The sequence below is a fragment of the Glycine max genome, chromosome 13 (genome assembly GCF_000004515.6).
Source record: "Glycine max cultivar Williams 82 chromosome 13, Glycine_max_v4.0, whole genome shotgun sequence".
NCBI lineage: Eukaryota > Viridiplantae > Streptophyta > Magnoliopsida > Fabales > Fabaceae > Glycine > Glycine max.
In genome coordinates this window covers 37,406,067-37,420,258 of record NC_038249.2, presented here as the reverse complement: position 1 = coordinate 37,420,258, position 14,192 = coordinate 37,406,067, and the positions used below count along the sequence as shown (strand labels likewise).

At 32.0% G+C, this 14,192-nt stretch overlaps 2 protein-coding genes across 2 annotated transcripts; one reads left to right on the top strand and one right to left on the bottom strand.

The window, feature by feature from the left end:
- The first annotated feature begins 4,385 nt into the window (after positions 1 to 4,385).
- On the top strand, positions 4,386 to 6,749 carry LOC100783195 (CBS domain-containing protein CBSX5). Its single transcript, XM_003543205.5, has 2 exons — positions 4,386 to 4,910; positions 5,566 to 6,749. The coding sequence occupies exons 1-2, from the start codon at positions 4,588 to 4,590 to the stop codon at positions 6,410 to 6,412; spliced, it is 1,170 nt and encodes a 389-aa protein (XP_003543253.1). The 5' UTR covers positions 4,386 to 4,587; the 3' UTR covers positions 6,413 to 6,749.
- A 1,606-nt stretch (positions 6,750 to 8,355) lies between these two features.
- LOC100782653 (PH, RCC1 and FYVE domains-containing protein 1) lies at positions 8,356 to 13,638 on the bottom strand. Its single transcript, XM_003543204.5, has 6 exons — positions 12,350 to 13,638; positions 11,429 to 11,638; positions 10,200 to 10,310; positions 9,274 to 9,633; positions 9,056 to 9,163; positions 8,356 to 8,872 (listed from the first exon to the last, which is right to left on the bottom strand). The coding sequence occupies exons 1-6, from the start codon at positions 12,686 to 12,688 to the stop codon at positions 8,543 to 8,545; spliced, it is 1,458 nt and encodes a 485-aa protein (XP_003543252.1). The 5' UTR covers positions 12,689 to 13,638; the 3' UTR covers positions 8,356 to 8,542.
- Positions 13,639 to 14,192: the final 554 nt, after the last annotated feature.

Sequence of the window (14,192 nt, the reverse complement as noted above, 5' to 3'; positions counted from 1 at the left end):
CATAACCATAAAAAAAGGTTCATCAATTCATATATTTATTTTAAATTTAAGAGATATAAACATTGTTATATTGATAAATAATTTATTAACAATAATATTACAAAAATATTATAAGCGGGACTTATCAGTATATTATCTTGTGAAGAATGATAGGACGGAAACCCCATTTACTTTCAAATCATCAGAGTGATTATAACTCATTAGGTTGATTTAGTGGTGGTGAAAATTTTAAATAATTTGTATGTGACTTTAAATTCATACTTCATTATTCTCGTTGTATAGTAAAAGAAAAATGAGTGATAGACAACGGAATCGGGAAAAATGGGAGACATTGATCTTGACATCAATGCTCCGTGCCTAATCCTAATGTAGATGTCGTGCCACACAAATTGACTTCGTGTAATTTGGAATTATTAGTTCATTATAGGATTCATTGTGAAGAAGAATTTTGGCAAAACTTAATGCTTTCAGTGATAATCCGCATTTGTAATGTACTATTATATCACTGAATTTGATATAAATTAAAAGAAAAGTATATCACTGAATTAAATTCATAAAAGCAAATTGCACTGCAGAGATGCAATTGTTTAGCACTACTAAGAACTAAGAAGGTTTTTTTTTTTTTTTCTACATTTTACACACCAATTTTCGAATGAATGATGTGCCTGCCACTGATCTCTGCGTTTCATCCAAGTTCCAATAACGTTAGAATTTGAGTGCAATGAGGAAAGCAAAAAGAGAAACCGAAAATAATAAATAAGTGAAAGTAAAATCAACAAGCACTTAGACAAGATCGAAATGGATTGGATTTATCTATTAGGATGTCTGAAGATAAGGTTAATTTTCCTAGCGGAAGATAAAATTAATATTCTATGTGCTTTATTTTTATTTTCCTTGTCAAAGTATGTCCCACTAAAAAAATGATGAGATTTGAAGGATGAAAGATGGATCTAGATAACCAAAAGTTGTCATAATAAGTGCAAATAAATACGTAACAGGAAATAAGAGCTCAACAACACATACCCGAAATTGATTTTGAATTAGCTACCACTGAGCTAATTAATTAGTATATGTACATAAAGACAGGAAAATTATGTGTCAAAAGTGAAAGGTAAAATAGACTGGTTGTTTTAATATGTTAAGCATACTCATGAGCCATGATAGCTTCTGCAAATTAAGGAAGTCTAAAATACCAGTGTATCAATCAACTCACGGAATTATTCCATAGCTAAATTAGAAATTTAAAATTTGAATCTTAATATGCCACTAAATTAAATATTCAAAAAGGAAGAGTGCTATCACTTACGATAATTTTATCGGATTCGAATAAAATTACATTTGATGGAAAATATATACATATGTGCTGTGTAAAATAAAATAAAAGTTAAATATTTCTTTCTATACAACTCTGCACAAGACATATTTAGATAAATAATTCAATTAAATATTTTGTTTAAGAATAAATTGTATTTTTGTTCCTAATTTGTTTGACATTTATGATTTTTTGTCCCTAAATTTTTTTGGATCGGTTAACGTCATCCTTTTTTCCATCTAGGTTTTAGACCCTCTGATTGTTAATAGAAAGAAAAAAAAGAGAGGGAAAAATCATAAATTCAAATCCTTTCTGCAAACAAAATTAACAATTAATATTTATCTTAAAAGAATTAAAGAAAAAAAACATATTTTTTATCTTAATCATCCCGTTTATCAGAGAAAAGAGATATTAACTAATTTGAAATTTATTTGAAAAATAAATAAAATCAGACCAAAATTCAAATTCATATTAGAATAATTTAATATTAATTTTAATCCATTAATCATGTCCAATCAGTTGCTAAAAAAATACATTATGTTAAAGTTAAACTAATAAATACAACCGTAAAACTTAAAGACCGGACTTTGAATGTTGATGGGCAACTTATCACACACAAATGTATGCCAAATTACACCTTATTATTTTTGTAATATCAGGAAGCCAAATTCCATTAGAATATTATATCTATAGTAAACGGTTAAAAAAAAAATAGATCTAAGGCACATTCCCTAGTCATATATTTTGTCTGTGCACCGAGAAAAAAAGTATATAATAATTTTATATTATTATTAATATAAATTTTAAGATAATTTTTTTATTTTCTTTTTAACAAACGGCGTACATAACGATTTGTGATTAAAGTGTAAAATGCCCATATTATTAGTGAAATAATCAATTTCTCTTTACTTAAAAGTTCTCAAACTCATTTTACATATAGCAAAAAACTATGAATTGAACTTTTTTTTTTGTGTAGGTAGGAAAATGAATTAAACCAAATAAACTATTTAAAACCCTTTTTATTTAAAACTCACTAATTACTTTAAAATGTCATTTTTAATAGATGAAAAAATATTAAGTATTAGGGTTACTTCTATTAGTGTTATTTTTGTCTAACCAAAATCAAGCCGCTAATATAAACATTGTGGTTTTAATAGTGTACTTGATCAAACAATAGTGGGTCCTCTTGAAATAGAGTAACAATAATTGTAAATGAGTTATTTTTATCATATTCTTCATGTTCTAATTAATTATAAATGCTATTAGATTTTTAAAAATGTACTATATGTTAAAAAATTATTTTTTCTTCTAAATCTATACAATACTTGTAAAAGATTAATAATTATTTGGTCACTGTATCAATTATCTGTTCAAAGTTAAAATAATTTAAATCCCATTTAAAATAACTGCATTCATAATTGGTAGGAAGAAAAAGGAAAATTCTCAAGTTCCTTCTTGCAAGTGTGCTGTGAATAACACGTGGACAATTTTGGCATGTAGCCCCCAGCAGGTAAAGTAGTACCAAGCTCCATTTTCTGGGTCTTGGTCATACTCATACACTAAACTTCGATCAGGTTATCATAAACTTCAATCAGGTTCCACTTTCCAACAAAGAAAATACAAAAAGTCGTAGTGTAAGAAAAGAAAAAACACAGTCATATAAAATGTTCCTACAAGTGTTGATGGTTAAATTTTGCGTATATTAATCTTGTCAATAAACATAATCGTATAATTATTTTTAGAAGCATTTTATCCTTCTTAGTTTGAACCTTTGATGGGTTTATGGTTAAATTTTTTTATCAGCCTGGAAGATTTATTTTGAGAACAAATTAAAAATAAAAGAGTGCAGTAAAAAAATAAAGGGTGCAAATATAAATAATTAAAAAATTAAAAGCATAATGAGTTTCAAGAAGAAATGAAGATTAAAAGAAAATTAAGGGGTTAGAGAAAAGTACAATCAATGTAAAAAAATGATAAATTTATTTTATGAATATGATAAAATATTAAAATTAAAATATTGAAAACATTATGATAACTTATTGATCGTTATAGTCCTCAGAACATAAAAAGATATGTAAATATTTATAAGTTTTAATCATTATTATATATTATAAGTTGGATAAGATTATTATAAATAATAAAATTTTTACTTCAAATATGTAACAATTGCGTATTGAAAACTTAAACAATCCCACGCCAATCAATTGATGTTCTTAATGATAAAATAATATGGATATTAACAACAAGAGAATTGGATTTCCAATTATGTATCATTTTCAATTGAGTCCCACAACTTGTATTTTTTTTTTTCAATTAGGCTCCTATTGGATCTCCATTGGATATTGAATCTAATTAAAAAATAAATACAAGTTTAGGGAGCCAATTAAAAGATTTTTTTTTTCCTTCAAAAACTTAATTAAAAATTTAGTAAAAGTTGAAGACTCACTGAATAATTAAAAAATAAACCAATTAAATACATTTTATTTCACATTAAAGCTCTTATTCTAAATTTGATTTCATTTTAATTTTTTTCCTTTCTTGAGTCCTTCTTTGACATAAAAAAGAATTTAAGCACCTTTTATTCCACTTTAAAACTCTCATTTTAAATTTGATTATCAATGAGACAATGATGCTACTCATTGTATCTATCAGCTTATTGAAATGGAAAGGATCCGATTTTATTGATGTAAAAAAAAAATCATTTTAATTTTTTCTTTTAAATAATTTTAAAAAAATCAAACCCATTCTCAGCATTTTTTATTGTTAAGTATTAATAGCATGTTAAATGCTAACCCATCACTTATAACACTCATATGGAAAAGAATTTTATAAAGAGAAACCATTTACTCTTTTTGGTCATCAAATACTTTTTAATAAAATAATAACAATAAAAAATAAAAGAAAACAAGTATGAGTTCAAAATAAATTATTGTAAATGATTATCTTTAATTTTTACATATGAAAAAAGTTCAAAATAAATTAAACACGCTATGAGTCCAATGTGGAAAAAGTACATTATTATGTCCATTTATTTGTTTTTTCTTTTTCTGAAAAGAAAACGACAAAGATGAAAGAACCCCACTTGTACTTTATTACCGTACCCCTCTGTTACACACTGTTCACACTTCTTAATCCAACATCCTTGTTTTCCTTTATAAATACCCACCCCTTCTTCTCTCTCATTTCCCCACAACAAACCACCACCCACCACCCACCGCCGCCACATTCACACCACGCGCCGCCGCTTCCAATTTCCCCGGAGACCCACCCTTTGCATGGCAGTGAGCTTTCTGGCGCGCGATGTATCGGACCTCTGCCTTGGGAAGCCGCCGCTGAGGTCGCTCTCCGCCGCCGCCACCGTCGCCGACGCCTTGGCCGCGCTCAAGAGCTCCGACCACGAGACCCACGTCAGCTTGTGGAGCTTCTGCGAGAACAAGAACGAGGTTCGTTGCGTTGGGAAACTGTGCATGGTCGATGTTATTTGCTACCTTTGCAGAGAGGACAATCTCTTGTCTCCTTCTAAAGCTCTCAAAGAACCACTTTCTTCAATTCTCCCTAAGGATCAATCTCTCGTTGTGCATCTTCAACCTTCTTCTAGGTGACCCCATGTTCTTCCTTTTAAAAGTCATATAATTTTCTTTTTATGAAACTGAGGTTTAAAATAATGAATGATTATGATATTTGATCATGTGGGTATTTTTACTGTTTTCCCCCCCAATCAAAAATAGAGTTTCATCTTCGTGATCAGCGCTGATTTTAAATATGTTTTTTTTATTGTGTGAGCCATCAAGGTGAAATTTTAAATTTTAATTTAGAAGCACGGAGATTACTTAATTGAGTAGTATTATATTTGAGAAATATGTAAGGTTAATTCATAAGGCGTGTTGGATTAAGTCAAAGTCAGAGTGAATGGGTTTTGGATCATGTGGTCTTAATTTGATGCTGACACTTATGTGTGTATACAAATATCTAGATTTAGATTCTGAACATATCTCGAGAGATTAGTTGAAGTGAGAAGAAAAGAAACCTTGGAAAAACCAAAACAGAGAAAAAAAAAAAGGCAAGGTGGAGTGATTCTTTTTTGCTTTAATTAATTTATTAATTATAATAATCTGTCTTGAATTTGTTGAATCCGATTTTTTTAGGGGGTGGAGTTAAATTTTGTTTCTTTCTGGTGTTTTAGTATGTAGTGCAGATGAAGAGTTAGGTGAATTAACCCTACTTCCTCTTTGTTATTTTGATGTTTTTTTCAGCTTGTTTGAAGCTATTGATCTTATCCTCCAAGGTGCACAGAATCTTGTGGTGCCAATATTGCCAACAAAGAGGAGTGGAGTTTCAAGAAGGAAACAGCAGCAGCATCAGAAGGCATCATCAACAATCAACAGCCATAGTAGTTGTGAATTCTGTTGGTTGACTCAAGAGGATGTGATTAGGTTCCTTCTTGGTTCCATTGGGGTCTTCACTCCACTCCCTGCTTTGTCTATTGACTCTCTTGGAATCATTAGCTCTGATGTGCTTGCCATTGACTACTACTCCCCTGCATCTTCTGCAGTTGGAGCCATCTCAAAGTCCCTCACCCAGCAAACTTCTGTTGCCATTGTGGACAGTGATGGCACTTTCATTGGGGAGATATCACCCTTCACCCTCGCTTGCTGCGATGAGACGGTCGCGGCCGCCATTGCCACCTTGTCCGCGGGGGACCTGATGGCCTACATTGATTGCGGAGGCCCTCCCGAGGATCTTGTGAGACTGGTCAAGGCGAGGCTGAAGGAGAAGAATTTCGAGAAGATGCTGCAGGAGTTTACAATTTTGTCCTCTTGCGAGAGTTCGCAATCAACATCCTCCGATGAGGAGTTGCCAACAAGGACACCGGCTAGGTCTGGAAGGTTGGCAAGGTCATCTAGCTACTCGGCTCGGATGGTGAGGAAGGCTGAGGCTATAGTGTGTCATCCCAAGAGCTCCCTTGTTGCTGTGATGATCCAGGCCATTGCTCATAGAGTGAACTACTTGTGGGTTATTGAGGATGATTGTAGCTTAGTTGGCATTGTCACTTTTTCTAATATGTTGAAGGTGTTCAGAGAACATTTAGAGACTATTTAGATTATTGGCTTTGGATGCTGCTGGTGAGAAGCAAGAACACCAAGGTCTATGAACATGGCCCTTCTTTTGTTATGAGTATTGCAATGTGGCCCGGGAGGTTTGGTTTTTGTTGTGCTTTATTTCTGTGTGCTTCCCTTCTAATAAGAGAACTCCCTTCAACGCAATTCTTTGTAGAGGACCAATTTTTCCTGCCTCAGTTTGTTTGAAAGAACTTAAAATGTTCCCATGTCCAATGAGACTGTTTTGTATTGGAACGAGATTTGTGCAACCATTTTGGCTTCAGATTTTTGTGGTTAAGGTTGAAACTTGAAAGAACTTAGTTTGTTTCAGCAGTTTATTTTGTAGCTATTGACTTCTATTAACAATGTTTTTTTCTAAAGATGCATATATATCATGTACATTTTTAAGGTCCTTCAACAACGATTTGTTCATAAAATGCTATTTATTTTTAATTCTTCGTAAGTGTGACAACTCACAAAACATGAATGGATCACCGTTTTTCTTCCACACTTTCTTTAAGGAAGTACATTGGGAAAAGTGAGCATAAAAGACCTTCCAACTCAAATAAGTCTAATTTTAATTGAATGAAACTATTGAAGAACAAAGTTTGTACTAGAGGAGTAGAGGAGGCCCTAAAACAGATTATGAAAGTCTTTGTTCTCATGCTAACTTGTTGACAATATTAGATTCGGATAGTTGGACACCATCCGAATATCAGTGAAGTACTTGATTAAAGTGTCTGGCTAGGGGAAATTTCAAATCATTGCTATCATTTTAGTAACAATAAATGTGGTGGTTAACAGAGAACACAGGAGACACATATTCCTTGTACGATTTTAATTTTAGAAAATGTTGGACTGGTAGATATTTTTTGTTGTAACACTTTAAGATATTAGACAAGTTTACATTATATGATGCAAGAGTGTTCACGAGTCAGGCACGTGTCTAACACATCCCTTGCTTGCACATTTATCTGGCACGCATATGTATGGATCTTATCTTTTTTTGTTTTTATGAGCTCTGACATATTGGTGAGAAATGACGATAGTAAATCTAAACTATAATAATTTTTAATAATAAAAGAGAAATAAAGTCGGGTATTTGTATTTTTGTCATCCATGTTGATTTTTGGATAAATTACTAGTTTGGTTTCTCTATTTAATTAATTTATTTTGGTCTCTATTATTAAAAAGTCCAATTTATTTCCTTAATTTTCTAAATTGATTTAATAATTTATTTTCTGTTTAATTGTGAGAAATAACGTTAACTACTTGTATAGCAGCACAATAAATAAAAAAGGTAGTCGTCATATAAGACACATTCGTTGGGAATTTAAAGGATGCTAACAAGAAGGACATTCCATGAATTTTAAAAAATTAAAAAATCAAATTAAACATTTTAATACAATAATCAAATTCAACTAATTAAATAAATAAATAGACTAAACTAATAATTTAATCTTTGATTTTTTCAGGACTGTACAATACTTTTATATATAGCGAATTCTGCAAAGACAAGTTCGTTTAGGATATTATGCAAAGACAATACGTGTCCATTTGAAGGACTAATAACACAGTTCGTCATTCATTAATAAAATTAAAAGAGTTTAATTATCTATTTAGTTGTTATAGTTTTTAAATTTATCTCTTTTAATCTTTATAATTAATAAGTGAATTTTTTAGTCTTAAAATTTAATAAGTAAATTTTTTAGTTTTTAAAATTTATATTTTAATTCTCAAAAGGTTACTTCTGTTAAATTTTTTTAATTCCGTTGATTAAAAAAAATTTTAACAATTAGAATCTTTTGTAAACGGAAATGTAAGAACTAAAAAATCCGTCTATTAATTATATGGAGTAAAATAGATAAGTTTGAAATATATAGGAACTAAATAGATAATTAAATCAAATTAAAAGCTAACAAACCAGAAAAGGAGTTCCAAATCTTCTCAACAAAATAAAATCATACCCTATTGAAAAATGGTGACAATGTTGCATGTTATATTTATTATTCTTAATAACTATAATATAATTATAACGTACTATAAAATAGAACAGTAAACTTTAACAGTAGTAGTGATCAATGCGGTATAGCAGAACCACAAATAAAAAGAGGTGATTGCTTTTGGAGCCTCAGATGCTTTCTACATCTTCAGATACATCTTTAATGAAAATTTCAGTGGGCTCAAGGCAGCTTCTTAATGTGTCATGACCAAGTTGTGCTCTTTCATTGTCTCCAAAGCCAAATATCTGTCCCCTGCTAGTGATCACCACAGTGTGGTACAAGCCAGTGCTAATTTGAGAAACATGATGAGTTCTCAAGGTATCTAAGATTCTAGGTTTCAATACTTTATCAGATACCCTTCTATCGAGGAATCCGAGGCTGCCGAATCCCATGGAGCCAAAGCCATAGACTGAACCAGAATCAACTAGAACAAATGTTTTCCTCTTCCTTGCACAGACCTACAAGTAACAAACGATAAGCACTTACTTACACTATGAATATGATAGGACTATGCATGCAAGCTCATCACAACAAAGACTTGATCTAGAAAACCAAATTGCAATTAGTACATTTTCTTATTGTAAACTATTTGTTCTCAACACAGATTAACCAAGCTTATGGATATAAATATATAATAATACCTGAACAACCAATTGATTCTTGAGACTAGTCAACAACTCTGGAGTTGTCTTCTCAATCTCATCCCCATGGCCTAAAGCACCACAGTATCCCTTGCCCCATGTATATACCTGGATCATCAATAACAAAATCGTAATAGTAATTCCCACAATCCCTTAAATAATTCAAACCAATGATAGCAAATAAAATTGAAAATATATCTTATTCAATGAAAACTCACATATCCATTTGAATCAAGTGCCACTGCATGCTCATCCCCAGCAGATACACGGACAATATGAATACCTTTCCTTCTGAATTTCTGTATAGCACGTGGCTGCAACTCATCATGCTGCTCACCATGGCCAAGACAGAAATTAGCACCTGATCCAAAGGAATATACTGTCCCGTTTTCTGTTACGGATAAGATATAGCTTGGTCCCGCAGCAATCTGAACAACAGAGCTAAGGACTTCAATCATTTTGGGGGTTGGTCTGTCCTGAGTGTCGCCATGACCAAGTTGGCCATGTGTGTTGGTTCCACATGTATAAACATGACCTTTTCTGGTGAGGAAGACTGTGAAGTTAAGCCCCGCTGCAACCTGAGACACTTATGTACTTCAATATCTTTTAAAGGGGATCTTACTGAAACAAACTTCATGGAACAATAAAAAAATTGAGAATTGAAGAGTTAGCATTTCATGTACATCCAATGAAATTGGAATAGTGTGACTAGAAAACAGCACATCTCAGCAAACTGGTCGAACATCTTATGCCCATATATCAGCATGGACAGTTGTTGGGACTCGACAAAAGATTTGCTGTTGTGTAACTTGATACAACTCATAATGTCTCAAATGTATTCAAATCATTTTTGTCAAAGAAATAAGAACCCTGATAAACTAGGTATGAAATTAAAATATAAAAAAATGCTTTACTGCAGACTTCAGGGAAAAACTAGATCATGTATCTTGAAATACATCAGACTAAGGTCAAATCATATTGCAAGGCAAAAAAGCTTATAGATAACAGAAGCAAAGTGAGTTTAGGATGAAGTATTCATTCTTTAGACAAGAGAGACACTAGTCATCCAATGAGATTAACATATAAAAGGTCAACTCAGCCAACAATTATCATCTGTAAATAATATTATTGATGATTTGCATACTTGTTTGCAGGGAATTCCCTTCAGGGATTCAACAAGGCGTGGCCTGAAAATTGGTCGGGTTGTATCTCTATGCCCACAGCAAGAAGATGAATTATCTCCACATGTGAATACCTGCATCAGTCAAAAATGAATTATTAATTATTTTACAATCTCCAACCATAGTTTTTTGTTCCAGTAAAACAAAGCAACAATGGATTCGAATTATCAGTCTGGAACATGCAGAAAAATCTATGGATTATATTTAGAGTTTTTATAAATCATAAAAAATTTGGGGTCAAGTTTTACTATTTAAGCAACAAAACTATACATGAACATTAATGAGTGTAAGTATTGCATACATCATTTCCAAATATTTGAATTATCTCTCCAGAAACTGAAAACCAGATGAACATCATTATTTGCTCTGAGAGATATTAGAAATAGTTAAACTACTTGTTGATACCCTTCTTTTAACAATTTTAATAACATTACAAAGTTCAATCTATTCCAGTTATAGGAACAAGATCCAAATGCATGTGATTTAGATTTTAGAGAGTAAAGTGGACAAACAGTTGTATGGAAAAAGGTCTACACCCTGAACTTTAGAGAGTAAAGTGGTTAACATTTAAATGAAAAAATCAACAGTGTAGAATTTTGAATAGTACAAGTAGTCTGACTTTCATGAATGTTACCCACTTATACTTTACTATGTAAAGTTTTAGACAAAAGCCAAATCCCGGTTACATAGCTTATTCTTTGCATTATTAAAATAAATAGATGTGGCATATTGTTGGAACATATGATCTTAACAAAGATTCAACCTGCAGCCCAATCACTGTTTATTAGTAATAGAAGAAGCATTGCAGTTTATTTCAATTACTAACATTTTTTTCCAGAAAAGTAACATTCAAGCATTTAACCATTACAGCGAAAAGGAAGTTCGGAAGCAAGCTTGATAGTCGTAATTAAATTATAATCTATTAAACCCAATTAACATAATGACCAAAATATCTTCCTGGCATTCCCTAAGCAAGTATAAGCAGTAACCTATGATGGTTCATCTCATTTGATTAGTAAAGTAGAAGAGAGTACACAGACTAGGAAATTCAATGAGCCTCTTCACACTTCTACCCAGGCTTAATCTAACTTCATCCGCTAATAATTTTTATCAATCAGTATAACGAAATTCAAAGGCCTAAGAAATTGCTCATATTCATAACTAACTGAATAAAAGTTTAGCTGCTACTAACCTCTCCAGATTGCATAACAAAAGCTGCATGGTTAAAGGAGGCTGAAACGTGAACCACTCGTGCCAAAGGTGGGAAATCAATCCGGGTAAATGCTACACACTGTGTTGTTTCAGACCCTTGACCAAGTACACCACACAAACCAGAACCACAAGAATAGACAGAAGAATTGCTGATCAACAAGGTGTGATACTTTCCAGTTGTTATTTGCATCTGCCAATAACATGTTTTTCATCATTATTTACAACTCCACAACTTTTCCTTCAAAAAGACAGTAAGAAGACTAAAAAAATGCAAGTAAAAAAAATAAAAAATATCCAAATTATAATATATGTTTTTTAAAAATCGTTATAATGTTTTTAATAAAAAGCTTCCACTTGTTAAAAAGCATTATAATGTTTGTCAGTGCAATGAAATTTATTTTCGTAACATTTAAAACTCCAACTTCATTCCCTTTTCTGTTTTTCTGTTCTAATTATTTACAAATGCATTATTACATTTTGTTAAAATAGTGACCATGACAGAAAAAGGGGGCCAAAGCATGCAATATATGATTCTGTTTAAACAACTTGGGATTCAAAAGCAAAATGAAAATATCCCCACCCTTGAGAAACATACTTCTTGTAAGATCAAAATAAAAATAAATAAATAATCCATGCACCGATAGTATAAAATTTTTTATACTGTATCCAATCATAAATCGTGGTGTACAGTACATTTGCTGAATTTTATAATAATAGCTATCTTAAAAATCATATAAAAGATTATTTCTAACTGGTTGATAATGTAAAAACTTTTAGACGCTAACATTGCATGCCTAATGAACTCAATAAAAGAGGCAACTCATAATTCACGCAGGAAAATACTTTTTTCTTTTTGACCAAAAGCAAACAAAAGTAATAATTTGATATAATGAAATAGTACATTGCCTGATGATGTCTCGACCATCTGAGAGGATTGTTCCACAGACTGCAAGAACCTCAAAACTCGCTTCCAATTTCCTCCACATCTATCATACAACTCCCTCTGAGAATTCAAACCCATTCTTGCATAGGTAACATGGGAGGCACACAATTGAAATGCAGCAAAGGCAACCAAGGACTTGAACTTGAAAGGGTGCAAACCATGACTACCACCAAATGTTTTGGAAGTCAATTCTAAACAAACAAGGTCCATTGCGCTGAGCCTGCCGGAGCACAGAATTTCTAAAACCAAATGTGATGGCAATTCCTCAATGGAAAAATGTCTACAACGCTCTCCCATCTTCAAAAATTCTCTCTTTCTCTTATTCTTACTTCTCACCAAAGAAAACTAGATGTGTGATTCAAAGAACCTGCAGAAAGATTCACAGTGAAAGCAACCAGCAACTCCCCCTTTGGATCACAGCATCAAATTTTGAGACGAAATCTCAGGCAATTGAAGCAGGATATGAAGAACACATCAGAGGGGAGAAAAACATGGGAAATTGAGTAGGAGAAAGGAGGTCTAGATGATAGATAATTAGCAGGTGATAATTGAAACCGTGATTGGAAATAAAACATCAGAAGAGAACTAATCACACACCCCACAAAAACACCGTGCAAATTCGAAGATCAAAAGAGGATCTTCTTATCCTTCAAATTTATACGACACAGAAAAACACACCCCCTTAGGTAAAAAAGAGTGAATTTGTGCAACCAAACAAACACTAATTAGATCAAAATTCAAAATCAACAAACAGTGAACACTGATCTGACGGATTGAGCACGAAACTGGTGGAAAACAATTTGAGAAACAAAAAAGGTGGGTGTTTGAGATCAGAACGGAAGAACGTGATTTGAACCAAAGAGGGAAAAGAAAGGAAGTGGTGAAGGTGTACCCAGAAGAGAAAAAAGGCGAAAGGAAGTAGCTTTAGGAGAAAAATCGAAAGAGATTGATGTTTGGGAGGGAATAAGTAAAGAGGGGAATTGAGGGTAGTGATTGGTTTGGTGGGTCTGAAAAAGGTTAGTTATTAGGGTTTTTGTGAATGGGGCATTTTCCTAGTTCCTAGTTCCTGGGCCTAGGGGGGATAGGTAGCATAAGCTTTTTGTGCACTGTCTTGAATGAATGTTTGAGTCTGACTCTGTGTGTATGAAAAGAAAACATTAGATTAGAGTGAGAGAGAGGAATCAGAAATTGTGGAATTTGATGTGAGTGTGTGGATGCATGAAATTCAAAAGTGGGGAAAAAGCAGAGCGCTGTTTTGGTGGTACCTGCTGCCTAGATTCCATCTATGTTTTGTCGTCGAGTTGATTACGCGTGGCAATTTTCCATGCCAACACGTCAGCAAACCCATTAATTGCATGTGAGTTAAAATAGACAAACTTTATTTTGAAGTAATTTTGTAGAGGATTGAAGTTTGTAAATTTAAGATTTTTTTATATGTAAGAATTAGTATCCAAAAAATTAAATGAATTAGACTTCTTTAATTTATAGACTTAAGTTTATGTTAAGTTTTTTTTATACTCATTATAATAAGAAGCTTTGATACCTACTTGAACATGAAATAATCTCCCAAGTTTTGATTTTTTTTAATTAATTATGAAATTAGTTCTTTGATATTTAATTACACTTAGTCATCATAACATATTTTTAATCAAACATGTTTTTTTTTTCTTGTTTATGAATAACTTATTTAAGGAAATTTGTTAGTATAATAATATTAAATTTATCAACAATTATATTATTTTTTTCAAAACTAACAATTAGTGAAACTCATCATCTCATTCTTTTTATTTAATTATTATTT

Coding starts and splice junctions, on each gene's coding strand:
- LOC100782653 (XM_003543204.5), bottom strand. CDS start 12,688: ATGGGAGAGCGTTGTAGACATTTTTCCATTGAGGAATTGCCATCACAT. Junction 9,164..9,273: donor CACTTGATTCAAATGGATAT/GTGAGTTTTCAT, acceptor TTGATGATCCAG/GTATATACATGGGGCAAGGG. Junction 8,873..9,055: donor AGAATCAATTGGTTGTTCAG/GTATTATTATAT, acceptor TGTTACTTGTAG/GTCTGTGCAAGGAAGAGGAA.
- LOC100783195 (XM_003543205.5), top strand. CDS start 4,588: ATGGCAGTGAGCTTTCTGGCGCGCGATGTATCGGACCTCTGCCTTGGG. Junction 4,911..5,565: donor CATCTTCAACCTTCTTCTAG/GTGACCCCATGT, acceptor TGTTTTTTTCAG/CTTGTTTGAAGCTATTGATC.